At 37.2% G+C, this 24,355-nt stretch overlaps 4 protein-coding genes and 1 pseudogene across 5 annotated transcripts; all 5 read right to left on the bottom strand.

Moving 5' to 3' along the window:
• Positions 1–5,169: 5,169 nt before the first annotated feature.
• On the bottom strand, positions 5,170–6,563 carry LOC148058953 (galactose-specific lectin nattectin-like). Its single transcript, XM_087782432.1, has 7 exons — positions 6,483–6,563; positions 6,351–6,413; positions 6,262–6,277; positions 6,099–6,181; positions 5,876–6,010; positions 5,369–5,480; positions 5,170–5,300 (listed from the first exon to the last, which is right to left on the bottom strand). The coding sequence occupies exons 2-7, from the start codon at positions 6,411–6,413 to the stop codon at positions 5,239–5,241; spliced, it is 471 nt and encodes a 156-aa protein (XP_087638558.1). The 5' UTR covers positions 6,483–6,563; the 3' UTR covers positions 5,170–5,238.
• A 3,211-nt stretch (positions 6,564–9,774) lies between these two features.
• On the bottom strand, positions 9,775–11,159 carry LOC148058954 (galactose-specific lectin nattectin-like). Its single transcript, XM_087782434.1, has 7 exons — positions 11,072–11,159; positions 10,939–11,001; positions 10,850–10,865; positions 10,687–10,769; positions 10,464–10,598; positions 9,974–10,085; positions 9,775–9,905 (listed from the first exon to the last, which is right to left on the bottom strand). Exons 2-7 carry the CDS (start codon positions 10,999–11,001, stop codon positions 9,844–9,846), a joined length of 471 nt encoding a protein of 156 aa, XP_087638560.1. The 5' UTR covers positions 11,072–11,159; the 3' UTR covers positions 9,775–9,843.
• Positions 11,160–11,815: 656 nt separating this feature from the next.
• Positions 11,816–13,320, bottom strand: LOC148058955 (galactose-specific lectin nattectin-like). Its single transcript, XM_087782429.1, has 7 exons — positions 13,224–13,320; positions 13,098–13,160; positions 12,936–12,954; positions 12,761–12,855; positions 12,538–12,672; positions 12,015–12,126; positions 11,816–11,946 (listed from the first exon to the last, which is right to left on the bottom strand). Exons 2-7 carry the CDS (start codon positions 13,158–13,160, stop codon positions 11,885–11,887), a joined length of 486 nt encoding a protein of 161 aa, XP_087638555.1. The 5' UTR covers positions 13,224–13,320; the 3' UTR covers positions 11,816–11,884.
• A 4,442-nt stretch (positions 13,321–17,762) lies between these two features.
• Positions 17,763–19,128, bottom strand: LOC148058956 (galactose-specific lectin nattectin-like; annotated as a pseudogene). The gene is made up of 7 exons (XR_015709493.1): positions 19,092–19,128; positions 18,960–19,022; positions 18,872–18,887; positions 18,709–18,791; positions 18,486–18,620; positions 17,962–18,073; positions 17,763–17,893 (listed from the first exon to the last, which is right to left on the bottom strand). The product of XR_015709493.1 is annotated as a galactose-specific lectin nattectin-like (transcript).
• A 707-nt stretch (positions 19,129–19,835) lies between these two features.
• LOC148058957 (galactose-specific lectin nattectin-like) lies at positions 19,836–21,280 on the bottom strand. Its single transcript, XM_087782426.1, has 7 exons — positions 21,210–21,280; positions 21,084–21,146; positions 20,922–20,940; positions 20,747–20,841; positions 20,524–20,658; positions 20,035–20,146; positions 19,836–19,966 (listed from the first exon to the last, which is right to left on the bottom strand). Exons 2-7 carry the CDS (start codon positions 21,144–21,146, stop codon positions 19,905–19,907), a joined length of 486 nt encoding a protein of 161 aa, XP_087638552.1. The 5' UTR covers positions 21,210–21,280; the 3' UTR covers positions 19,836–19,904.
• Between the last annotated feature and the right edge of the window lie 3,075 nt (positions 21,281–24,355).

The following is a 24,355-nucleotide window of genomic DNA, read 5'->3' on the forward strand; positions in this document are numbered from 1 at the left end:
AAGAAACTGGCAGCCAGTAAAGAGTTTTAAGGATCAGAGAAATGTGAGTTCTTCTACTTGAGTGGGTTAGAATTCTCGCTGCAGAGTTCTGAATCAACTGCAGGCGAGACAGATCCTTCTTGTTAAGACATGAAACAAACTGTTGCAATAGTCCAGCCGCTAAGACACAAACGTATGGATTACAAGCTCCAGATCATGTTGTGACAACATTTTCCTAAATTTAGAGATTTTTCTCAGTTGAAACAGTTTTTGGTCAGTTTTCTACAGTGTTGAACTAATGACATGTCTTTGTCAAATACAACACCCAGGTGTCTCAGGCTCAGTTTGACGGGCTGACTTAAGTCACCCAAGTACTGACTCAACCCTGGAATCTTATCATCAGGAGCAATAACCAGAGTTTCAGTTTTGTCCACATTTCGCTGCAAAGTGTTTTCACTCATTGTTTAATTTCCAGCAAACAATTGACTAAGTTCAGCCTCTGGAGATCAGTTGGATCAAAAGAGAAGTAGAGCTGGATGTCATCAGAAAACATTTGATAAGAAACATCAGGAAATCTCTGAATGATTTTACCCAGGGGAATCAAGAACAGCAAAAACAATAAAGCACCCAGAACAGAACCTTGAGGGACTCCACGCAACAGATCTGCCCATTCAGACCTCATTTGATTGGCAGATACACTAAAACTGCGCCCAGAAAGGTAAGATGAGAACCATTGTAACACAGACCCAGACAGTCTTCATCCCTCAGTCTTCTCAACAGGATCTGGTGATCAACTGTGTCACCAGATCCTGCTCGTCCTCTTCAAAATGCAGTCGGTCATTAATCATGACGTCGCTCCGTTTTGAAGTTATTACTTAATAAAGTTCTCGTCTGAAAATCTCGCCAAACGAGATTACGGTTTAAATGAAACATTCTGATTTCACTCTGGTGCAGGTGTTCTCCCCTAGAAGCCCTAAATCAGTAAAGTACCTACATGTTAATCGTGAAACAAATTAAATATTCATGTAAACATGGTGAGAGTTACTTCTCTACTTGAATTTTTTTTTTTTATTATTCATTTTTTAATGTACAAAACGGTAGTTTCTGGGCAGAGTGGGCGTGGTTGCTTGGACGAGACTTCTTCTTAGCCAAAAGAGCGCATTTGAAGTGGGCGGGGCTTAAGCGTATTTTGTAATGTAAATATCTTTATTAAATTAGAGTTTTGTGCAAAAAGAAACTGAGTATAATAAAGGTCCTAGAACAATTTAAGAGACACTTAAATCAGCACATTAGGTGCCCTTTAAGGATCGGAGAAATGTGAGTTCTTCTGCTAGAGCTGCTCAGAATTCTGGCTGCAGAGTTTAGTCTGAACTGCAGGCGAGAGAAATCCTTCTTGTTTAGACTATTGTAACACTTTATTTAAGTGTCTAAACCACACAAACACATGGGTTATAAGAACCTGATCATGTTGTGACATCATTTTCCTAAGTTTAGAGATTGTTTTCAGTTGAAACAGTTTCTGGTGAGTTTTCTGCAGAGTTGAACTAGAGACATGTCTTTGTCAAATGTTATGGCAAGTTTTCTTTAAGTGAAAAAAATAAAAGGTTACGACGAGCTGTTAAGTTTTATTCCAAAATGATCAGAGATCATTTGAATTATTTTGAAGTTTGCAGCGCTATAAAACCATCATGATCATTTTGATTGTATATTTCAGATTGACGGTGGCACCAGGTATAAGTAGCTCAGTTCAAACATACTGATAGAAACTACATGTCATCACATCTGCCCTCTTTAATTCTGAATTTTCTGCAATCATGAAATTAATTGAATGATTTCTCTTTTCACCTGAAATATCTGTTTTCTCTTGTGTCTAAATTGTCAAAGTATTACATTGTTTTAAGGGGATTATCTGATCCATTATTATCTGATATGATCTGATCCAGCTTTACACCCCAGCTCGGGCTCTGAGGTCTGTGGATCAGAATCTACAGATGGTTCCTGAACACGGTTCAGGACCAGAGGAGAGAAATCCTTCCAGGCTGTTGCTCCTAAGCTTTGGAACGATCTTCCTCTCTCTTTGCGCTTGATGATCTACTGACTCCTTTAAGAAACATCTTAAGACGTTTTTATTTGTTCAGGCTTTTCCTTGATTTTCTGGAACTCCTGTTGTGTTATCAGTTTTATCTTTCCCTTTAAAGTATATTCTTTATTGAGTATTGTTTTGATTGTTTAAGCGCTTTGTGACCCTGGTCTGGAAAAGCGCTATATAAATGAAAATGACTTACTTACTTATTATTTCTATTAACTTTTCTTTTTACTTCGACTTGTTTTTAAGTTGTTTAGTGAAGATTAATGAGCTGCTATGATAAAGTGATAGTTTACCCAAAATTTTAACTTCACTCATTTTCTACTCATTTCGTCTAATGTTGGGATTATTTTCAGAGTGATCTGTTCTTTTTAGATTTTTTAGACAAATATGTTTGTTCATTTTAACGTAGCGACTGGAGCTCAGTTTTCTTCGTCTTCATCTTTGTCCAAAAAGACACTTAAAATCATCCAAATAATAATAATAATAACAATAATAATAATCAAATACCTCCATACTGCTCGTCTGTAACGTCCCTCTTGCATTAAAGCTCCACATTAGAAGAATTTTTCAGGAAAAACTCAAGCCTGTGTATTTAATTTTTTTTTCTAGCCGAAGCTCTCGTTCTTTCAACTCCTTCCCCAAGTGTCTTGTTATCAGTTGACTTACGCAGATGTCTGTCCTTGTCCTTCTTGAAACCAGACCTGCTGGCATCATCTACAGATTGTTTTGAATCTCTCAGTTTAAGTGTCGACTTGACCTGACGAATAGCTGAGCAAGTGGAATCTAAAGAGAGGCAACGATTATTTAGTATGAATTAAATATGAAAGATTATCAGTTAAATCAAGTGATTATTTGAAATGTTTGTTAAATCTAGATGATCGATTACAGTAAAGTTGTCATGTCCTTACACTCCTCATTGAACCACAGATTTAGGTGTCAGAGCGCAAGATTTACGCTGATGGACTGGGATCTTCTGCTAAAAAACAAGCTTAAAATACAGATTTATTTAAGTTTTTGTTCTGATGTTGAGGTTTTAATCCAAGATGGAGAAGTATGTAGGTATTTGGATATTTTTAAGTGTCTTTTTGGACCAAGATGAAGGCGAAGACAACTGAGCTCCAGTCGCTACATTAAAATGAACAAATATTTTTGTCTATAACTCTAAAAAGAACAGATGACTCTGAAAATAATCCCAACATTTGTCGACATAAGGGTTAGTAGAAAATGAGTGGAGTTTATTTTTGGGTGAATTATCCCCTGAGTTTGTTTTGTGATTGTGACCAGTGGATCATTTTATTGACGACAAATGAAGAGAAACAATAGAGATTCTGAAAACTTTATTAATTGTTGAGCAAGGATCGAAACACGTTAAATAATCTTCAATCCAATCCTGTTATTTCTCTGGATGTCTTCTTAAAATGGCAGGAGCTGTCATTGGGAGCATCTATAAATGAAAAGTTAAAAAACAATCATTCTACTTGATTTAAAAAAATAAAGTAAAAACTTCCTGAACACGCTTCAGGACCAGAGGAGAGAAATCCTTCCAGACTGTTGCTCCTAAACTTTGGAACGATCTCTGTGTTTGACGATCTACTGTCATTACTTACTTACTACTACTATTATTATTATTATTATAACTTGATATCACTTACTTACTGATTACAAAAAGAAACATCTAAAGATATTCTTATTTGTGCTTTTTCCTGATTTTCTTAACTTTCTTGTTGCTGCTGTGTTTGTCTCTATGTTGTCTTGACCTTTTAGAGTTTTTTAATTTGTATGTATTTTTAAACCGTGTTTTGCTTTTGAATGTTCAAGCGCTTTGTGACCCTGGTCTAGAACAGCTCAAATAAGACACATGGAAACTAAAACTTTTACTTACTTACTTAGTGAGTTCATATTTCTGAAGCCTCTTGTTCATGAGCTGGTTTGTTTCATTCTCATCTGGTCTTTCACATTAGTTTCACTAAAGTTGTATGTTTTTAAACATACATTTTTGTTCTGTATACATCACTCATGCACAACGGTTACTTTTAATCTACAATGACAATTTAAAGATGAGTTTTAAACTACAGAAATATATATAAATATTGATTAAAAGGATCAAATAATAACCTGAACACAAGTAGTTTTCAAACTGTTTTCCCTGGATTCAAACTATTAACGGCTAAAATCGCATCTGTTATTAAAACACTATTTCACTGAAGAGAATATTTGCTCGGTATTGATGTTCTTTAATTATTTAAAATGTTACATGATTCTGTCTTTTGCTATTTCTTATGATCATTGAAGTGATCATTACGTGTGTCATATGTTCCTTTATTATCATTCCTGAATCACCTGAGCAGTATATTTCAGTCAAATCTTTGTTTTAATTCCAAATAAAGACCAGTTTAAATAAATGGCTCTGGTACAGAAGCAATTTAATAATTCAATATTTGATTTCACATGGAATATTTTAAGAATGAATTAATGGAGAAGATGGTTCAGCCAAAAAGACGAGGTCATTTTTTCTGTGAGATATCTGACTCTTTTTTTGTTTTTAATCATTTATGAGATTGTGGAACTTGTTTTATTGGTTTTAACTGCTCAGGTTTTGGTGCATAATGTGATTATTAATGTTCACATCAAATTGTTCAATATTTTCTGCCTCATTGATCTTCTCCTCGTGCACTGACAGGATTTAAAGTTTGTAACGCAGCGTAATGAAACTTCAATAATAAATAATAATAAAAATATATATTACCTGATACCTATCCGTTAAATCTTTGTTTTCATTCCAAATAAAGACGAGTTTAAATGAATGCCTTTGGTACAGAAGCAATTTAATAATTAAATATTTGATTTCAAGACAATTATTTTTTTATAATTTAGTGAATCCTTTTCATGTTTGTCTTCAGGCTTATATATGTTCACTATATATGTTATATTCATATCAGGTACTTTAAAAGTAAAGGATTGCAGCACCGTTAAAGGAAATAACTGGAAGATAATATCATTTTCTCTTTCTTGTCTATCTATAAAAACCAATTCAACTCTTTTTTGATAATAGATCAAACCACTTGCATGTTCATCAGTTCAAATGTAAAAAACAGACACGATTGACTTGCAGTAGGTTTTATTGTGGCACTACTAAGTGTAGCGTCTCAATGACGTGATCGTCGAGAGCCTCACAGACGTCTGGCGCACATGTACGGCTTCTTGTGGTAGCACTGGTGGTCATTGGGCTTGTCTGGAACGTTAGAACAACTGGTTAGAAATGCATCTTCGATTCGTTATATTAAAACTATTCACACTTACTGTTCCAGTTCAACTCCAGACAATTCTCAGTCCCTCCACCATTGTCAGGCTGTCTCGGGCCCCAGTGGTTAAAGTTGAACTTTGTACCATCAGTCCACATCCAGTTTCCCTCCTGTACCAAGAGTTCAAACACTCATTTCAAATCATCTTGTGTATCAAATGATCCATTTAACTAATCACGAAGTCCCAATTCTCAATTGTTTATGATCATTATTAAATTAGTAATTTTTTGTCTTCTTGAGCTTGAGTTGTCGGGTTGAAAACGATGGTCCGTCACAACCCGAAGATGACTTGGATACAGCAGAATGTTTATCACGAGAAGACGCTTCTTTCTCATGTGTGTATCGTTGGATCTGCCACAATAATGGCATTTAAATGAAAAAATAAAAGGTTTATCAGAGATTATAGGTGACATTAGAGATTAATTTAATCATTCATGACAGATTATAAATAATAATCCCTCAATTTTTCAAACATTTTAGCACTTGTTGTATGTATCGTAAAGACCTTGACAGAATCAAAGCCTCCAGTCCAGATGCGCTTGTTGACCCCAGTGATCGTTCTGAGCATCCCCTCGATGTGACTCAGTTCTTCTTGGCAGTGGATGGAGACCAGGTTTCCACCGAGACTGATGCAGTTTGACTGGAGGAAAGACAGGATAGATAGACCGATGAATAAGTGGGAATAAAGTAGCATTTTAAAAACATAAAAATAATGTTTCAGTAAAGACCTCAGCGGTGGAAAAGTCTGCAGCTGTGGCGACGTAGTGCAAGCATCTGTCGTTGTATCGGCTCCAGCCATTGGGGCAGTTTCCTGGTTCATAGAGAAATATAATCCAACAATGAGTGGATCACTGCACTATCTAAAAAGATAATCTGGGTGAATATACTTACGTTTTCCACAGTCAGCCTGTGAGATCAAAAAGAAAGGAAATGCATTCGTAAGAAGAAATTGAGCTCACAATTGACTCTAATTCACTCACGTTTGCTCCAATCCACAGTCCTGCACTCAGGCAGATGATGGCGATGAGAGAGAGACCGTTCATCTGCACCAGAGGACGAGAGTTTTTTAGGTGAGGATCTGTAACCCGTGAGAGACTGAGTGAGTGTCTTACCTTTGCTGTGATGATCAGGTGAATCTGCAGACAGTAATGAAGCTGTCGAGATGTTCATGGAGCTCTTACTTTTGACTTTTATACCTTCATGTGTCTTTATTTTGCTTCAGGTAACAGTGATGCGTCTTTGCCAGAAGCCAATGTTTGGCTTGATTATATTAACTATCAGGATGTTCAGCTTCAAAGAAGTGTTTGACGATGAAATCCAAGGGACATATTTTACTATACTTTAGTGCTGTGAGCAAGCATTTTTCAGCAAGCATGGTTCTCCATCTTTCCCTGGTTAAATACGCTGGTATATACTTAAAAGATCAAGAGAACACCAAGACATACACAGGAGTCACAGAGAATCAAGGAAAAGCATCAATAAAAAACATGAATAGATCTGAAAGTAAGAACCAGAATTTTAAAGTTGATCCTGAAAGAAACTGGCAGCCAGTAAAGAGTTTTAAGGATTGAAGAAATGTGAGTTCTTCTACTTGAGCGGGTCAGAATTCTTGCTGCATAGTTTTGTATCAACTGCAGGCGAGACAGATCCTTCTTATCAAGACATGAAAAAAAACTGTTGCAATGGTCCAGCCGAGAAGACACAAACGTATGGATTACAAGCTCCAGATCATGTTGTGACAACATTTTAAGGTAAGGTAAGGTAAAACTTTATTGATCCCTCAGGAGGTCTCCTTTGGGAAATTGTTTTTTTACAATAGCCAGCAATTTTTCATAAACAATAAAAAATAATACATAAAAAATAAAATAAGAAGAACATAAAGAGGAAGAACAAGATGACACAATCTAAGTCTAAAGACAAAGACAAAGAACATAGGTCAAGGAAAGAAAAACAACAAAGACAAAGATACAAAGACTAACATGGAACAGAACATCCAGATACTCTCACTCCACTCCTGCCCCCGAACTCAGAATTGTACAATTTAATAGCCCGAGGGATGAATGAGTCCCTGAGTCTATTTGTTTTGCACCTGGGTAGGAGCATTCGTGCACTCATTCTGCTTCTCTGCTCACTGATGACAGTGCTGAGAGGATGACTGTCATCGTCCATGATGGACAGTAGTTTGTTCAATGATCTCCTCTCAGCAACTGTCACCAGTGAGTCCAGCTTCATTCCAACCACAGAACCAGCCCTCCTGATCAACCTGTCCAACCTGTTGACACTCCTCTTGGACACATTTCCACCCCAACACACCACAGCATAGAACAGGACACTGGCCACCACAGACTGGTAGAACATGCAGAGGAGCTTCTTGCAGATGTTAAATGAACGAAGCCTCCTCAGAAAGTACAGTCTACTCTGAACCTTCTTATACACATGGTCTGTGTTGCAGGACCAGTCCAGTTTACTGTCCATCCACACACCGAGGTACTTATAGTTGTCCACTATCTCCACCTCGTCGCCTCTGATGGACACTGGACGTGGCTTTGTCCTGGACCTCCCGAAATCCAAGACCAGCTCCTTGGTTTTTGAGGTGTTCAGCTGCAAGTGGTTCCTCTCACTCCAGTCCACAAAGTCACGTATCAGACTCCTGTACTCGTCTTCGCTGTTGTCCCTGATGCATCCAACAATGGCAGTGTCGTCAGCATACTTCTGGACGAGACTCAGCTCTGAGTTGTAGCAGAAGTCTGAAGTGTAGATGGTGAAGAGGAGAGGGGCCAGTACTGTCCCCTGAGGTGCTCCTGTACTGCACACCATAGTGTCAGACTTGATGTCCTTCAGCCTGACATACTGTGGTCGATCAGTAAGATAGTCCGTAATCCAGGAGACCAGACCAGGGTCCACATGCATCTTAGTCAGTTTGTCCATTTTCCTAAGTTTAGAGATTTTTCTCAGTTGAAACAGTTTCTGGTCAGTTTTCTACAGTGTTGAATTAGTGACATGTCTTTGTCAAATACAACACCCAGGTTTCTCAGGCTCAGTTTGACAGACTGACCTAAGTCACCCAAGTACTGACTCAACCCTGGAACCTTATCATCAGGAGCAATAACCAGAGTTTCAGTTGTATCCACATTTAGCTGCAAAGTGTTTTCACTCAGCCATTGTTTGATTTCTAGCAAACAATTGACTAAGTTCAGCCTCTGGGGCTCAGTTGGATCAAAAGAGCAGTAGAGCTGGATGTCATCAGCAAACATTTGATAAGAAACATAAGGAAATATCTGAATGATTTTATCCAGGGGAATCAAGTAAAGCAAAAACAATATAGGGCCCAGAACAGAACCTTAAGGGACTCCACGCAACAAATATAGACCTCGTTTGATTGGCAGATACACTGAAACTGCCCAGAAAGGTAAGATGAGAACCATTGTAACACAGACCCAGACAGTCTTCATCCCTCAGTCTTCTCAACAGGATCTGGTGATCAACTGTGTCACCAGATCCTGCTCGTCCTCTTCAAAATGCAATGTTGGAGAATTCATGATCTCTAGAGTCATTTACAATTCTCTGGAATGTTCTGGAAGTTGTTCACACAGTTTGTGTCCCGTTCACATGATTATTCTTGTATCTTCTGAGATCAATCGGCAGAATTGAAACGGTTCCAAGTCAAATCTTTGTTTTAATTCCAAATAAAGACCAGTTTAAATTAATGGCTCTGGTATAATTCAATATTTGATTTCACAAGGAATATTTTAAGAATGAATTAATGGAGAAGATGGTTCAGCCAAAAAGACGAGGTCATTTTTTTAGTGAGATATCTGACTTTTTTTTTAAAATCATTTATGAGATTGTGGAACTTGTTTTATTGGTTTTAACTGCTCAGGTTTTGGTGCATAATGTGATTATTAATGTTCAAATCAAATTGTTCAATATTTTCTGCCTCATTGATCTTCTCCTCGTGCACTGACAGGATTTAAAGTTTGTTCAACGCAGCATAATGAAACTTCAATAATAAGTAATAATAAAAATATATATTACCTGATACCTATCCGTTAAATCTTTGTTTTCATTCCAAATAAAGATGAGTTTAAATGAATGCCTTTGGTACAGAAGCAATTTAATAATTCAATATTTTATTTAAGGAGGAATATTTTTTATAATTTAGTAAATTCTTTTCATGTTTGTCTTCAGGCTTATATATGTTCACTATATATGTTGTATTCATATCAGGTACTTTAAAAGTAAGGATTGCAGCACCGTTAAAGGAAATAACTGGAAGATAATGTTTTTTTTTGTTCTCTTTCATTTTCTCTTTCTTGTCCACCTATAAAAATTAATTAAACTATTTTTTGAAAATAGATCAAACCACTTGCATGTTCATCAGTTCAAATGTAAAAACAGACACGATTGACTTGCAGTAGGTTTTATTGTGGCACTACTAAGTGTAGCGTCTCAATGACGTGATCGTCGAGAGCCTCACAGACGTCTGGCGCACATGTACGGCTTCTTGTGGTAGCACTGGTGGTCATTGGGCTTGTCTGGAACGTTAGAACAACTGGTTAGAAATGCATCTTCGATTCGTTATATTAAAACTATTCACACTTACTGTTCCAGTTCAACTCCAGACAATCCTCAGTCCCTCCACCATTGCTGGGCTGACCCGGGCCCCAGTAGGTAAAGTCGAACTTTGTACCATCAGTCCACATCCAGTTTCCCTCCTGTACCAAGAGTTCAAACACTCATTTCAAATCATCTTGTGTATCAAATGATCCATTTAACTAATCACTGTCAACGTTAGTCGTAAGTCCCAATTCTCAACTGTTTCTGATCATTTTTTAATCAGTATTTTTTTATTTTGTTGAGCTTGAGTTGTTGGGTTGAAAACGATGGTCCGTCACAACCCGAAGATGACTTGGATACAGCAGAATGTTTATCACTAGAGATGCCACAATAATGACATTTAAATTAAAAAATAAAAGGTTTATCAGAGATTATAGGTGACATTAGAGATTAATTTAATCATTCATGACAGATTATAAATAATAATCCCTCAATTTTTCAAACATTTTAGCACTTGTTGTATGTATCGTAAAGACCTTGGCAATATCAAAGCCTCCAGTCCAGATGCGCTTGTTGACCCCAGTGATCATTCTGAGCATCCCCTCGATGTGACTCAGTTCTTCTTTGCTGTGGATGGAGACCAGGTTTCCACCGAGACCGATGCAGTCTGACTGGAGGAAAGACAGGATAGATAGACGGATGAATAAGTGGGAATAAAGTAGCATTTTAAAAACATAAAAATAATGTTTCAGTAAAGACCTCAGCGGTGGAAAAGTCTGCAGCTGTGTTGACGTAGTAGAAGCATCTGTCGTTGTATCGGCTCCAGCCATTGGGGCAGTTCTCTGGTTCATAGAGAAATATAATCCAACAATGAGTGGATCACTGCACTATCTAAAAAGATAATCTGGGTGAAGATACTAACCTTTTCCACAGTCAGCCTGTGAGATCAAAAAGAAAATAAATACATTCGTAAGAAGAAATTGAGCTCACAATTGACTCTAATTCACTCACGTTTGCTCCAATCCACAGTCCACTACTCAGGCAGATGATGGCGATGAGAGAGAGACCATTCATCTGCACCAGAGGACGAGAGTTTTTTTAGGTGAGGATCTGTAACCCGTGAGAGACTGAGTGAGTGTCTTACCTTTGCTGTGATGATCAGGTGAATCTGCAGACAGTAATGAAGCTGTCGAGATGTTCATGGAGCTCTTACTTTTGACTTTTATACCTTTGTGTGTCTTTATTTTTGCTTCAGGTAACAGTGATGTGTCTTTGCCAGAAGCCAATGTTTTGTTTGATTAACTTAACTATCAGGATGTTCAGCTTCAAAGAAGCGTTTGACGATGAAATCCAAGGGACATATTTTATTATACATTAGTGCTGTGAGCAAGCATGGTTCTCAACCTTTTCCCAGGTTAAATACGTTCTCAATACTGAGGTCAGCTTCATATATTTTAATTATACTGTATATATGTCAGGTGAGAAGAAACTAGAATACAAGAAACGTTTTCAGTTATTTCAAACTTATTTACATGATTCCACATGTGTTCATTCATAGTTTTGATACATTGAAGACATTCATTGAGAACCTGTTATGTTAATAATCATGAAAAAAAAAAAAAGCATTGAATGAGAAGGTGTGTCCAAACCTTTAGCCTCTACTTGTCCTGTTTTAAAACTCTCGCACTTTGAGATTTGTTGACCAAATGTACTTTACAAATAAAATCTAATATTATTATAAAAAGTTCAACTTTTTTTTTATTTAGCACATGTCAGTCTTCACATTTTGGTCTTTCTTGTCTATCTATACATTTCCATTAAACTATTTTTAAGTAATAGATTAAACCACTTATATGTTCATCAGTTCAAATGTAAAAAACAGACACGATTGACTTGAAGTAGGTTTTATTGTGGCACTACTAAGTGTAGCGTCTCAATGACGTGATCGTCGAGAGCCTCACAGACGTCTGGCGCACATGTACGGCTTCTTGTGGTAGCACTGGTGGTCATTGGGCTTGTCTGGAACGTTAGAACAACTGGTTAGAAATGCATCTTCGATTCGTTATATTAAAACTATTCACACTTACTGTTCCAGTTCAACTCCAGACAATTCTCAGTTCCTCCACCATTGCTGGGCTGACACGGGCCCCAGTAGGTAAAGTCGAACTTTGTACCATCAGTCCACATCCAGTTTCCCTCCTGTACCAAGAGTTCAAGCACTCATTTCAAATCATCTTGTGTATCAAATGATCCATTTAACTAATCACTGTCAACGTTAGTCGTAAGTCCAAATTCTCAACTGTTTCTGATCATTTTTAAATCAGTATTTTTTTATGTTGTTGAGCTTGAGTTGTTGGGTTGAAAACGATGGTCCGTCACAACCCGAAGATGACTTGGATACAGCAGAATGTTTATCACGAGAAGACGCTTCTTTCTCATGTGTGTATCGTTGGATCTGCCACAATAATGACATTTAAATTAAAAAATAAAAGGTTTATCAGAGATTATAGGTGACATTAGAGATTAATTTAACCAATTCATGACAGATTTTAAATAATAATCCCTCAATTTTTCATACATTTTAGCACTTGTTGTATGTATCGTAAAGACCTTGGCAATATCAAAGCCTCCAGTCCAGATGCGCTTGTTGACCCCAGTGATCGTTCTGAGCATCCCCTCGATGTGACTCAGTTCCTCTTTGCTGTGGATGGAGACCAGGTTTCCACCGAGACCGATGCAGTTTGACTGGAGGAAAGACAGGATAGATAGACGGATGAATAAGTGGGAATAAAGTAGCATTTTAAAAACAGAAAAATAATGTTTCAATAAAGACCTCAGCGGTGGAAAAGTCTGCAGCTGTGTTGGCGTAGTAGAAGCATCTGTCGTTGTATTGGCTCCAGCCATTGGGGCAGTTCTTACAGCAGTTCCCTGGTTCATACAGAAATATAATCCAGCAAAAGGTGGATCACTACACTATCTTAAAAGATAATCTGGGTAAAGATACTAACCTTTTCCACAACAGTCAGCCTGTGAGATCAAAAAGAAAATAAATACATTCATAAGTTTGATCAATCAACAGGCAGTCAAGTCAATTTGGTTTCTTAAAGACGGAGCTTTAGCTTCATCTTTCCAAAAGAAATGGAGCTCACTATTGACTCCAATTCACTCACGTTTGCTCCAATCCACAGTCCACCACTCAGGCAGATGATGGCCATGAGAGAGAGACCGTTCATCTGCACCAGAGGACAACAGTTTTTTAGGTGAGTAACCCGTGAGAGACTGAGTGAGTGTCTTACCTTTGCTGTGATGATCAGGTGAATCTGCAGACAGTAATGAAGCTGTCGAGATGTTCATGGAGCTCTTACTTTTGACTTTTATACCTTCATGTTTCTTTATTTTGCTTCAGGTAACAGTGATGTGTTTTGTCAGAAGCAAATGTTTTGTTTGATTAACTTAACCTTCAGGATGTTCAGCTTCAATGAAGCGTTTGACGATGAAATCCAAGGGACATATTTTATTATACATTAGTGCTGTGAGCGAACATGGTTGGGTAAGCATGGTTCTCCACCTTTTCCCTGGTTAAATACGTTCTCGTATATACTTAAAAGATCAAGACAACAGCAAGACATACACAGGAGTCACAGAGTATCAAGGAAAAGCATGAATAAAAATGTCTTAAAATGTTTCTTGAAGGAGTCAGTAGATCATCAAACACCGAGATCGTTCCAAAGCTTAGGAGCAACAGTCTGTAAGGATTTCTCTCCTCTGGTCCTGAACCGTGTGTGAGGAACCATCAGTAGATTCTGATCCACAAACCTCAGAGCCCGAGCTGGGGTGTAAGTCTGGATCAGATCACTGATGGAAGGTCTGACCATGAATAGATCTGAGAGTAAGAACCAGAATTTTAAAGTTGATCCTGAAATGAACTGGCAGCCAGTAAAGAGTTTTAAGGATCAGAGAAATGTAAGTTGTTCTACTTGAGCGGCTCAGAATTCTTGCTGCAGAGTTTTGTATCAACTGCAGGCGAGACAGATCCTTCTTGTTAAGACATGAAACAAACTGTTGCAATAGTCCAGCCGCTAAGACACAAACGCATGGATTACAAGCTCCAGATCAAGTTGTGACAACATTTTCCTAAGTTTAGAGATTTTTCTCAGTTGAAACAGTTTTTGGTCAGTTTCTACAGTGTTGAACTAATGACATGTCTTTGTCAAATACAACACCAAGGTGTCTCAGGCTCAGTTTTACGGACTGACTTAAGTCACCCAAGTACTGACTCAACCCTGGAATCTTATCATCAGGAGCAATAACCAGAGTTTCAGTTTTGTCCACATTTCGCTGCAAAGTGTTTTCACTCATTGTTTAATTTCTAGCAAACAATTGACTAAGTTCAGCCTCTGGAGCTCAGTTGGATCAAAAGAGCAGTAGAGCTGGATGTCATCAGCAAAAATGTAATAAGAAACATCAGGAAATCTCTGAATGATTTTACCCAGGGGAATCAAGAACAGCAAAAACAATAAAGCACCCAGAACAGAACCTTGAGGGACTCCACGCAACAGATCTGCCCATTCAGACCTCATTTGATTGGCAGATACACTAAAACTGCGCCCAGAAAGGTAAGATGAGAACCATTGTAACACAGACCCAGACAGTCTTCATCCCTCAGTCTTCTTGGCAGGATCTGGTGATCAACTGTGTCACCAGATCCTGCTCGTCCTCTTCAAAATGCAGTCGGTCATTAATCATGACGTCGCTCCGTTTTGAAGTTATTACTTAATAAAGTTCTCGTCTGAAAATCTCGCCAAACGAGATTACGGTTTAAATGAAACATTCTGATTTCACTCTGGTGCAGGTGTTCTCCCCTAGAAGCCCTAAATCAGTAAAGTACCTACATGTTAATCGTGAAACAAATTAAATATTCATGTAAACATGGTGAGAGTTACTTCTCTACTTGAAATTTTTTTTTTTATTATTCGTTTTTTAATGTACAAAACGGTAGTTTCTGGGCAGAGTGGGCGTGGTTGCTTGGACGAGACTTCTTCTTAGCCAAAAGAGCGCATTTGAAGTGGGCGGGGCTTAAGCGTATTTTGTAATGTAGATATCTTTATTAAATGAGAGTTTTGTGCAAAAAGAAACTGAGTATAATAGAAGTCCTAGAACAATTTAAGAGACACTTAAATCAGCACATTAGGTGCCCTTTAAGGATCGGAGAAATGTGAGTTCTTCTGCTAGAGCTGCTCAGAATTCTGGCTGCAGAGTTTAGTCTGAACTGCAGGCGAGAGAAATCCTTCTTGTTTAGACTATTGTAACACTTTATTTAAGTGTCTAAACCACACAAACACATGGGTTATAAGAACCTGATCATGTTGTGACATCATTTTCCCAAGTTTAGAGATTGTTTTCAGTTGAAACAGTTTCTGGTGAGTTTTCTGCAGAGTTGAACTAGAGACATGTCTTTGTCAAATGTTATGGCAAGTTTTCTTTAAGTGAAAAAAATGAAAGGTTACGACGAGCTGTTAAGTTTTATTCCAAAATGATCAGAGATCATTTGAATTATTTTGAAGTTTGCAGCGCTATAAAACCATCATGATCATTTTGATTGTATATTTCAGATTGACGGTGGCACCAGGTATAAGTAGCTCAGTTCAAACATACTGATAGAAACTACATGTCATCACATCTGCCCTCTTTAATTCTGAATTTTCTGCAATCATGAAATTAATTGAATGATTTCTCTTTTCACCTGAAATATCTGTTTTCTGTAGTAGAAGTATGTAGGTATTTGGATATTTTTAAGCGTCTTTTTGGACCAAGATGAAGGCGAAGACAACTGAGCTCCAGTCGCTACATTAAAATGAACAAACATTTTTGTCTATAACTCTAAAAAGAACAGATGACTCTGAAAATAATCCCGAAATTAGTCGTCATAAGGGTTGGTAGAAAATGAGTGGAGTTTATTTTTGGGTGAATTATCCCCTGAGTTTGTTTTGTGATTGTGACCAGTGGATCATTTTATTGACGACAAATGAAGAGAAACAATAGAGATTCTGAAAACTTTATTAATTGTTGAGCAAGGATCGAAACACGTTAAATAATCTTCAATCCAATCCTGTTATTTCTCTGGATGTCTTCTTAAAATGGCAGGAGCTGTCATTGGGAGCATCTATAAATGAAAAGTTAAAAAACAATCATTCTACTTGATTTAAAAATATAAAGTAAAAACTTCCTGAACACGCTTCAGGACCAGAGGAGAGAAATCCTTCCAGACTGTTGCTCCTAAACTTTGGAACGATCTCTGTGTTTGACGATCTACTGTCATTACTTACTTACTACTACTATTATTATTATTATTATAACTTGATATCACTTACTTACTGAATACAAAAAGAAACAGCTAAAGATATTCTTATTTGTGCTTTTTCCTGATTTTCTTAACTTTCTTGTTGTTGCTGTGTTTGTCTCTATGTTGTCTTGACCTTTTAGAGTTTTTTAATTTGTATGTATTTTTAAACCGTGTTTTGCTTTTGAATGTTCAAGCGCTTTGTGACCCTGGTCTAGAACAGCTCAAATAAGACACATGGAAACTAAAACTTTTACTTACTTACTTAGTGAGTTCATATTTCTGAAGCCTCTTGTTCATGAGCTGGTTTGTTTCATTCTCATCTGGTCTTTCACATTAGTTTCACTAAAGTTGTATGTTTTTAAACATACATTTTTGTTCTGTATACATCACTCATGCACAACGGTTACTTTTAATCTACAATGACAATTTAAAGATGAGTTTTAAACTACAGAAATATATGTATATAAATATTGATTAAAAGGATCAAATAATAACCTGAAAACAAGTAGTTTTCAAACTGTTTTCCCTGGATTCAAACTATTAACGGCTAAAATCGCATCTGTTATTAAAACACTATTTCACTGAAGAGAATATTTGCTCGGTATTGATGTTCTTTAATTATTTAAAATGTTACATGATTCTGTCTTTTGCTATTTCTTATGATCATTGAAGTGATCATTACGTGTGTCATATGTTCCTTTATTATCATTCCTGAGTCACCTGAGCAGTATATTTCAGTCAAATCTTTGTTTTAATTCCAAATAAAGACCAGTTTAAATAAATGGCTCTGGTACAGAAGCAATTTAATAATTCAATATTTGATTTCACATGGAATATTTTAAGAATGAATTAATGGAGAAGATGGTTCAGCCAAAAAGACGAGGTCATTTTTTTAGTGAGATATCTGACACTTTTTTTTTTAATCATTTATGAGATTGTGGAACTTGTTTTATTGGTTTTAACTGCTCAGGTTTTGGTGCATAATGTAATTATTAATGTTCAAATCAAATTGTTCAATATTTTCTGCCTCATTGATCTTCTCCTCGTGCACTGACAGGATTTAAAGTTTGTTCAACGCAGCGTAATGAAACTTCAATAATAAGTAATAATAAAACTATATATTACCTGATACCTATCCGTTAAATCTTTGTTTTCATTCCAAATAAAGATGAGTTTAAATGAATACCTTTGGTACAGAAGCAATTTAATAATTCAATATTTTATTTAACGAGGAATATTTTTTATAATTTAGTAAATTATTTTCATGTTTGTCTTCAGGCTTATATATGTTCACTATATATGTTATATTCATATCAGGTACTTTAAAAGTAAGGATTGCAGCACCGTTAAAGGAAATAACTCTGAGATAATGTTTTTTTTTCTTCTTTCATTTTCTCTTTCTTGTCCACCTATAAAAAATAATTAAACTATTTTTTGATAATAGATCAAACCACTTGCATGTTCATCTGTTCAAATGTAAAAACAGACACGATTGACTTGCAGTAGGTTTTATTGTGGCACTACTAAGTGTAGCGTCTCAATGACGTGATCGTCGAGAGCCTCACAGACGTCTGGCGCACATGTACGGCTTCTTGTGGTAGCACTGGTGGTCATTGGGCTTGTCTGGAACGTTAGAACAACTGGTTAGAAATGCATCTTCGATTCGTTATATTAAAACTATTCACACTTACTGTTCCAGTTCAACTCCAGACAATTCTCAGTCCCTCCACCATTGCTGGGCTGACCCGGGCCCCAGTAGTTAAAGTTGAACTTTGTACCATCAGTCCACATCCAGTTTCCCTCCTGTACCAAGAGTTCAAACACTCATTTCAAATCATCTTGTGTATCAAATGATCCATTTAACTAATCACTGTCAACGTTAGTCGTAAGTCCCAATTCTCAACTGTTTCTGATAATTGTTAAATCAGTATTTTTTTTATTTTGTTGAGCTTGAGTTGTCGGGTTGAAAACGATGGTCCGTCACAACCCGAAGATGACTTGGATACAGCAGAATGTTTATCACGAGAAGACGCTTCTTTCTCATGTGTGTATCGTTGGATCTGCCACAATAATGACATTTAAATTAAAAAATGAAAGGTTTATCAGAGATTATAGGTGACATTAGAGATTAATTTAACCAATTCATGACAGATTTTAAATAATAATCCCTCAATTTTTCAAACATTTTAGCACTTGTTGTATGTATCGTAAAGACCTTGGCAATATCAAAGCCTCCAGTCCAGATGCGCTTGTTGACCCCAGTGATCGTTCTGAGCATCCCCTCGATGTGACTCAGTTCTTCTTGGCAGTGGATGGAGACCAGGTTTCCACCGAGACCGATGCAGTTTCACTGGAGGAAAGACAGGATAGATAGACGGATGAATAAGTGGGAATAAAGTAGCATTTTAAAAACATAAAAATAATGTTTCACTAAAGACCTCAGCGGTGGAAAAGTCTGCAGCTGTGTTGACGTAGTAGAAGCATCGGTCGTTGTATCGGCTCCAGCCATTGGGGCAGTTCTCTGGTTCATAGAGAAATATAATCCAACAATGAGTGGATCACTGCACTATCTAAAAAGATAATCTGGGTGAATATACTTACGTTTTCCACAGTCAGCCTGTGAGATCAAAAAGAAAGGAATTGATTCGTAAGAAGAAATTGAGCTCACAATTGACTCTTATTCACTCACGTTTGCTCCAATCCACAGTCCACTACTCAGGCAGATGATGGCGATGAGAGAGAGACCATTCATCTGCACCAGAGGACGAGAGTTTTTTAGGTGAGGATCTGTAACCCGTGAGAGACTGAGTGAGTGTCTTACCTTTGCTGTGATGATCAGGTGAATCTGCAGACAGTAGTGAAGCTGTCGAGATGTTCATGGAGCTCTTACTTATGACTTTTATACCTTTGTGTGTCTTTATTTTTGCTTCAGGTAACAGTGATGTGTCTTTGCCAGAAGCCAATGTTTTGTTTGATTAACTTAACTATCAGGATGTTCAGCTTCAAAGAAGCGTTTGACGATGAAATCCAAGGGACATATTTTATTATACATTAGTGCTGTGAGCAAGCATGGTTCTCAACCTTTTCCCAGGTTAAATACGTTCTCAATACTGAGGTCAGCTTCATATATTTTAATTATACTGTATATATGTCAGGTGAGAAGAAACTAGAATACAAGAAACGTTTTCAGTTATTTCAAACTTATTTACATGATTCCACATGTGTTCATTCATAGTTTTGATACATTGAAGACATTCATTGAGAACCTGTTATGTTAATAATCATGAAAAAAAAAAAAGCATTGAATGAGAAGGTGTGTCCAAACCTTTAGCCCCTACTTGTCCTGTTTTAAAACTCTCGCACTTTGAGATTTGTTGACCAAATGTACTTTACAAATAAAATCTAATATTATTATAAAAAGTTCAACTTTTTTTTTATTTAGCACATGTCAGTCTTCACATTTTGGTCTTTCTTGTCTATCTATACATTTCCATTAAACTATTTTTAAGTAATAGATTAAACCACTTATATGTTCATCAGTTCAAATGTAAAAAAACAGACACGATTGACTTGCAGTAGGTTTTATTGTGGCACTACTAAGTGTAGCGTCTCAATGACGTGATCGTCGAGAGCCTCACAGACGTCTGGCGCACATGTACGGCTTCTTGTGGTAGCACTGGTGGTCATTGGGCTTGTCTGGAACGTTAGAACAACTGGTTAGAAATGCATCTTCGATTCGTTATATTAAAACTATTCACACTTACTGTTCCAGTTCAACTCCAGACAATTCTCAGTCCCTCCACCATTGCTGGGCTGACCCGGGGCCCAGTAGGTAAAGTTGAACTTTGTACCATCAGTCCACATCCAGTTTCCCTCCTGTACCAAGAGTTCAAACACTCATTTCAAATCAGCTTGTGTATCAAATGATCCATTTAACTAATCACTGTCAACATTAGTCGTAAGTCCCAATTCTCAACTGTTTCTGATAATTGTTAAATGAGTATTTTTTGTCTTCTCGAGCTTGAGTTGTCGGGTTGAAAACTATGGTCCGTCACAACCCGAAGATGACTTGGATACAGCAGAATGTTTATCACTAGAGATGCCACAATAATGGCATTTAAATGAAAAAATAAAAGGTTTATCAGAGATTATAGGTGACATTAGAGATTAATTTAATCATTCATGACCGATTTTAAATAATAATCCCTCAATTTTTCAAACATTTTAGCACTTGTTGTATGTATCGTAAAGACCTTGACAGAATCAAAGCCTCCAGTCCAGATGCGCTTGTTGACCCCAGTGATCGTTCTGAGCATCCCCTCGATGTGACTCAGTTCTTCTTTGCTGTGGATGGAGACCAGGTTTCCACCGAGACCGATGCAGTTTGACTGGAGGAAAGACAGGATAGATAGACGGATGAATAGGTGGGAATAAAGTAGCATTTTAAAAACAGAAAAATAATGTTTCAATAAAAACCTCAGCGGTGGAAAAGTCTGCAGCTGTGTTGGCGTAGTAGAAGCATCTGTCGTTGTATTGGCTCCAGCCATTGGGGCAGTTCTTACAGCAGTTCCCTGGTTCATACAGAAATATAATCCAGCAAAAGGTGGATCACTACACTATCTTAAAAGATAATCTGGGTAAAGATACTAACCTTTTCCACAACAGTCAGCCTGTGAGATCAAAAAGAAAAGAAATACATTCATAAGTTTGATCAATCAACAGGCAGTCAAGTCAATTTGGTTTCTTAAAGACGGAGCTTTAGCTTCATCTTCCCAAAAGAAATGGAGCTCACTATTGACTCCAATTCACTCACGTTTGCTCCAATCCACAGTCCACCACTCAGGCAGATGATGGCGATGAGAGAGAGACCATTCATCTGCACCAGAGGACAAGAGTTTTTTAGGTGAGTAACCCGTGAGAGACTGAGTGAGTGTCTTACCTTTGCTGTGATGATCAGGTGAATCTGCAGACAGTAATGAAGCTGTCGAGATGTTCATGGAGCTCTAACTTTTGACTTTTATACCTTCATGTTTCTTTATTTTGCTTCAGGTAACAGTGATGTGTTTTTGTCAGAAGCAAATGTTTTGTTTGATTAACTTAACCTTCAGGATGTTCAGCTTCAAAGAAGCGTTTGACGATGAAATCCAAGGGACATATTTTATTATACATTAGTGCTGTGAGCGAACATGGTTGGGTTAGCATGGTTCTCCACCTTTTCCCTGGTTAAATACGTTCTCGTATATACTTAAAAGATCAAGAGAACACCAAGACATACACAGGAGTCACAGAGTATCAAGGAAAAGCATGAATAAAAATGTCTTAAAATGTTTCTTGAAGGAGTCAGTAGATCATCAAACACCGAGATCGTTCCAAAGCTTAGGAGCAACAGTCTGTAAGGATTTCTCTCCTCTGGTCCTGAACCGTGTGTGAGGAACCATCAGTAGATTCTGATCCACAAACCTCAGAGCCCGAGCTGGGGTGTAAGTCTGGATCAGATCACTGATGGAAGGTCTGACCATGAATAGATCTGAGAGTAAGAACCAGAATTTTAAAGTTGATCCTGAAATGAACTGGCAGCCAGTAAAGAGTTTTAAGGATCAGAGAAATGTAAGTTGTTCTACTTGAGCGGCTCAGAATTCTTGCTGCAGAGTTTTGTATCAACTGCAGGCGAGACAGATCCTTCTTGTTAAGACATGAAACAAACTGTTGCAATAGTCCAGCCGCTAAGACACAAACGCATGGATTACAAGCTCCAGATCAAGTTGTGACAACATTTTCCTAAGTTTAGAGATTTTTCTCAGTTGAAACAGTTTTTGGTCAGTTTTCTACAGTGTTGAACTAATGACATGTCTTTGTCAAATACAACACCCAGGTGTCTCAGGCTCAGTTTGACGGACTGACTTAAGTCACCCAAGTACTGACTCAACCCTGGAATCTTATCATCAGGAGCAATAACCAGAGTTTCAGTTTTGTCCACATTTCGCTGCAAAGTGTTTTCACTCATTGTATAATTTCTAGCAAACAATTGACTAAGTTCAGCCTCTGGAGCTCAGTTGGATCAAAAGAGCAGTAGAGCTGGATGTCATCAGCAAAAATGTAATAAGAAACATCAGGAAATCTCTGAATGATTTTACCCAGGGGAATCAAGAACAGCAAAAACAATAAAGCACCCAGAACAGAACCTTGAGGGACTCCACGCAACAGATCTGCCCATTCAGACCTCATTTGATTGGCAGATACACTAAAACTGCGCCCAGAAAGGTAAGATGAGAACCATTGTAACACAGACCCAGACAGTCTTCATCCCTCAGTCTTCTCAACAGGATCTGGTGATCAACTGTGTCACCAGATCCTGCTCGTCCTCTTCAAAATGCAGTCGGTCATTAATCATGACGTCGCTCCGTTTTGAAGTTATTACTTAATAAAGTTCTAGTCTGAAAATCTCGCCAAACGAGATTACGGTTTAAATGAAACATTCTGATTTCACTCTGGTGCAGGTGTTCTCCCCTAGAAGCCCTAAATCAGTAAAGTACCTACATGTTAATCGTGAAACAAATTAAATATTCATGTAAACATGGTGAGAGTTACTTCTCTACTTGAAATTTTTTTTTTTTATTATTCGTTTTTTAATGTACAAAACGGTAGTTTCTGGGCAGAGTGGGCGTGGTTGCTTGGACGAGACTTCTTCTTAGCCAAAAGAGCGCATTTGAAGTGGGCGGGGCTCAAGCGTATTTTGTAATGTAGATATCTTTATTAAATGAGAGTTTTGTGCAAAAAGAAACTGAGTATAATAAAGGTCCTAGAACAATTTAAGAGACACTTAAATCAGCACATTAGGTGCCCTTTAAGGATCGGAGAAATGTGAGTTCTTCTGCTAGAGCTGCTCAGAATTCTGGCAGAGTTTAGTCTGAACTGCAGGCGAGAGAAATCCTTCTTGTTTAGACTATTGTAACACTTTATTTAAGTGTCTAAACTACACAAACACATGGGTTATAAGAACCTGATCATGTTGTGACATCATTTTCCCAAGTTTAGAGATTGTTTTCAGTTGAAACAGTTTCTGGTGAGTTTTCTGCAGAGTTGAACTAGAGACATGTCTTTGTCAAATGTTATGGCAAGTTTTCTTTAAGTGAAAAAAATGAAAGGTTACGACGAGCTGTTAAGTTTTATTCCAAAATGATCAGAGATCATTTGAATTATTTTGAAGTTTGCAGCGCTATAAAACCATCATGATCATTTTGATTGTATATTTCAGATTGACGGTGGCACCAGGTATAAGTAGCTCAGTTCAAACATACTGATAGAAACTACATGTCATCACATCTGCCCTCTTTAATTCTGAATTTTCTGCAATCATGAAATTAATTGAAAGATTTCTCTTTTCACCTGAAATATCAGTTTTCTGTAGTAGAAGTATGTAGGTATTTGGATATTTTTAAGCGTCTTTTTGGACCAAGATGAAGGCGAAGACAACTGAGCTCCAGTCGCTACATTAAAATGAACAAACATTTTTGTCTATAACTCTAAAAAGAACAGATGACTCTGAAAATAATCCCAACATTTGTCGACATAAGGGTTAGTAGAAAATGAGTGGAGTTTATTTTTGGGTGAATTATCCCCTGAGTTTGTTTTGTGATTGTGACCAGTGGATCATTTTATTGACGACAAATGAAGAGAAACAATAGAGATTCTGAAAACTTTATTAATTGTTGAGCAAGGATCGAAACACGTTAAATAATCTTCAATCCAATCCTGTTATTTCTCTGGATGTCTTCTTAAAATGGCAGGAGCTGTCATTGGGAGCATCTATAAATGAAAAGTTAAAAAACAATCATTCTACTTGATTTAAAAATATAAAGTAAAAACTTCCTGAACACGCTTCAGGACCAGAGGAGAGAAATCCTTCCAGACTGTTGCTCCTAAACTTTGGAACGATCTCTGTGTTTGACGATCTACTGTCATTACTTACTTACTACTACTATTATTATTATTATTATAACTTGATATCACTTACTTACTGAATACAAAAAGAAACAGCTAAAGATATTCTTATTTGTGCTTTTTCCTGATTTTCTTAACTTTCTT

The sequence above is a fragment of the Callionymus lyra genome, chromosome 19, assembly GCF_982586985.1.
Source record: "Callionymus lyra chromosome 19, fCalLyr1.hap1.1, whole genome shotgun sequence".
Classification (NCBI taxonomy): Eukaryota; Metazoa; Chordata; class Actinopteri; order Syngnathiformes; family Callionymidae; genus Callionymus; species Callionymus lyra.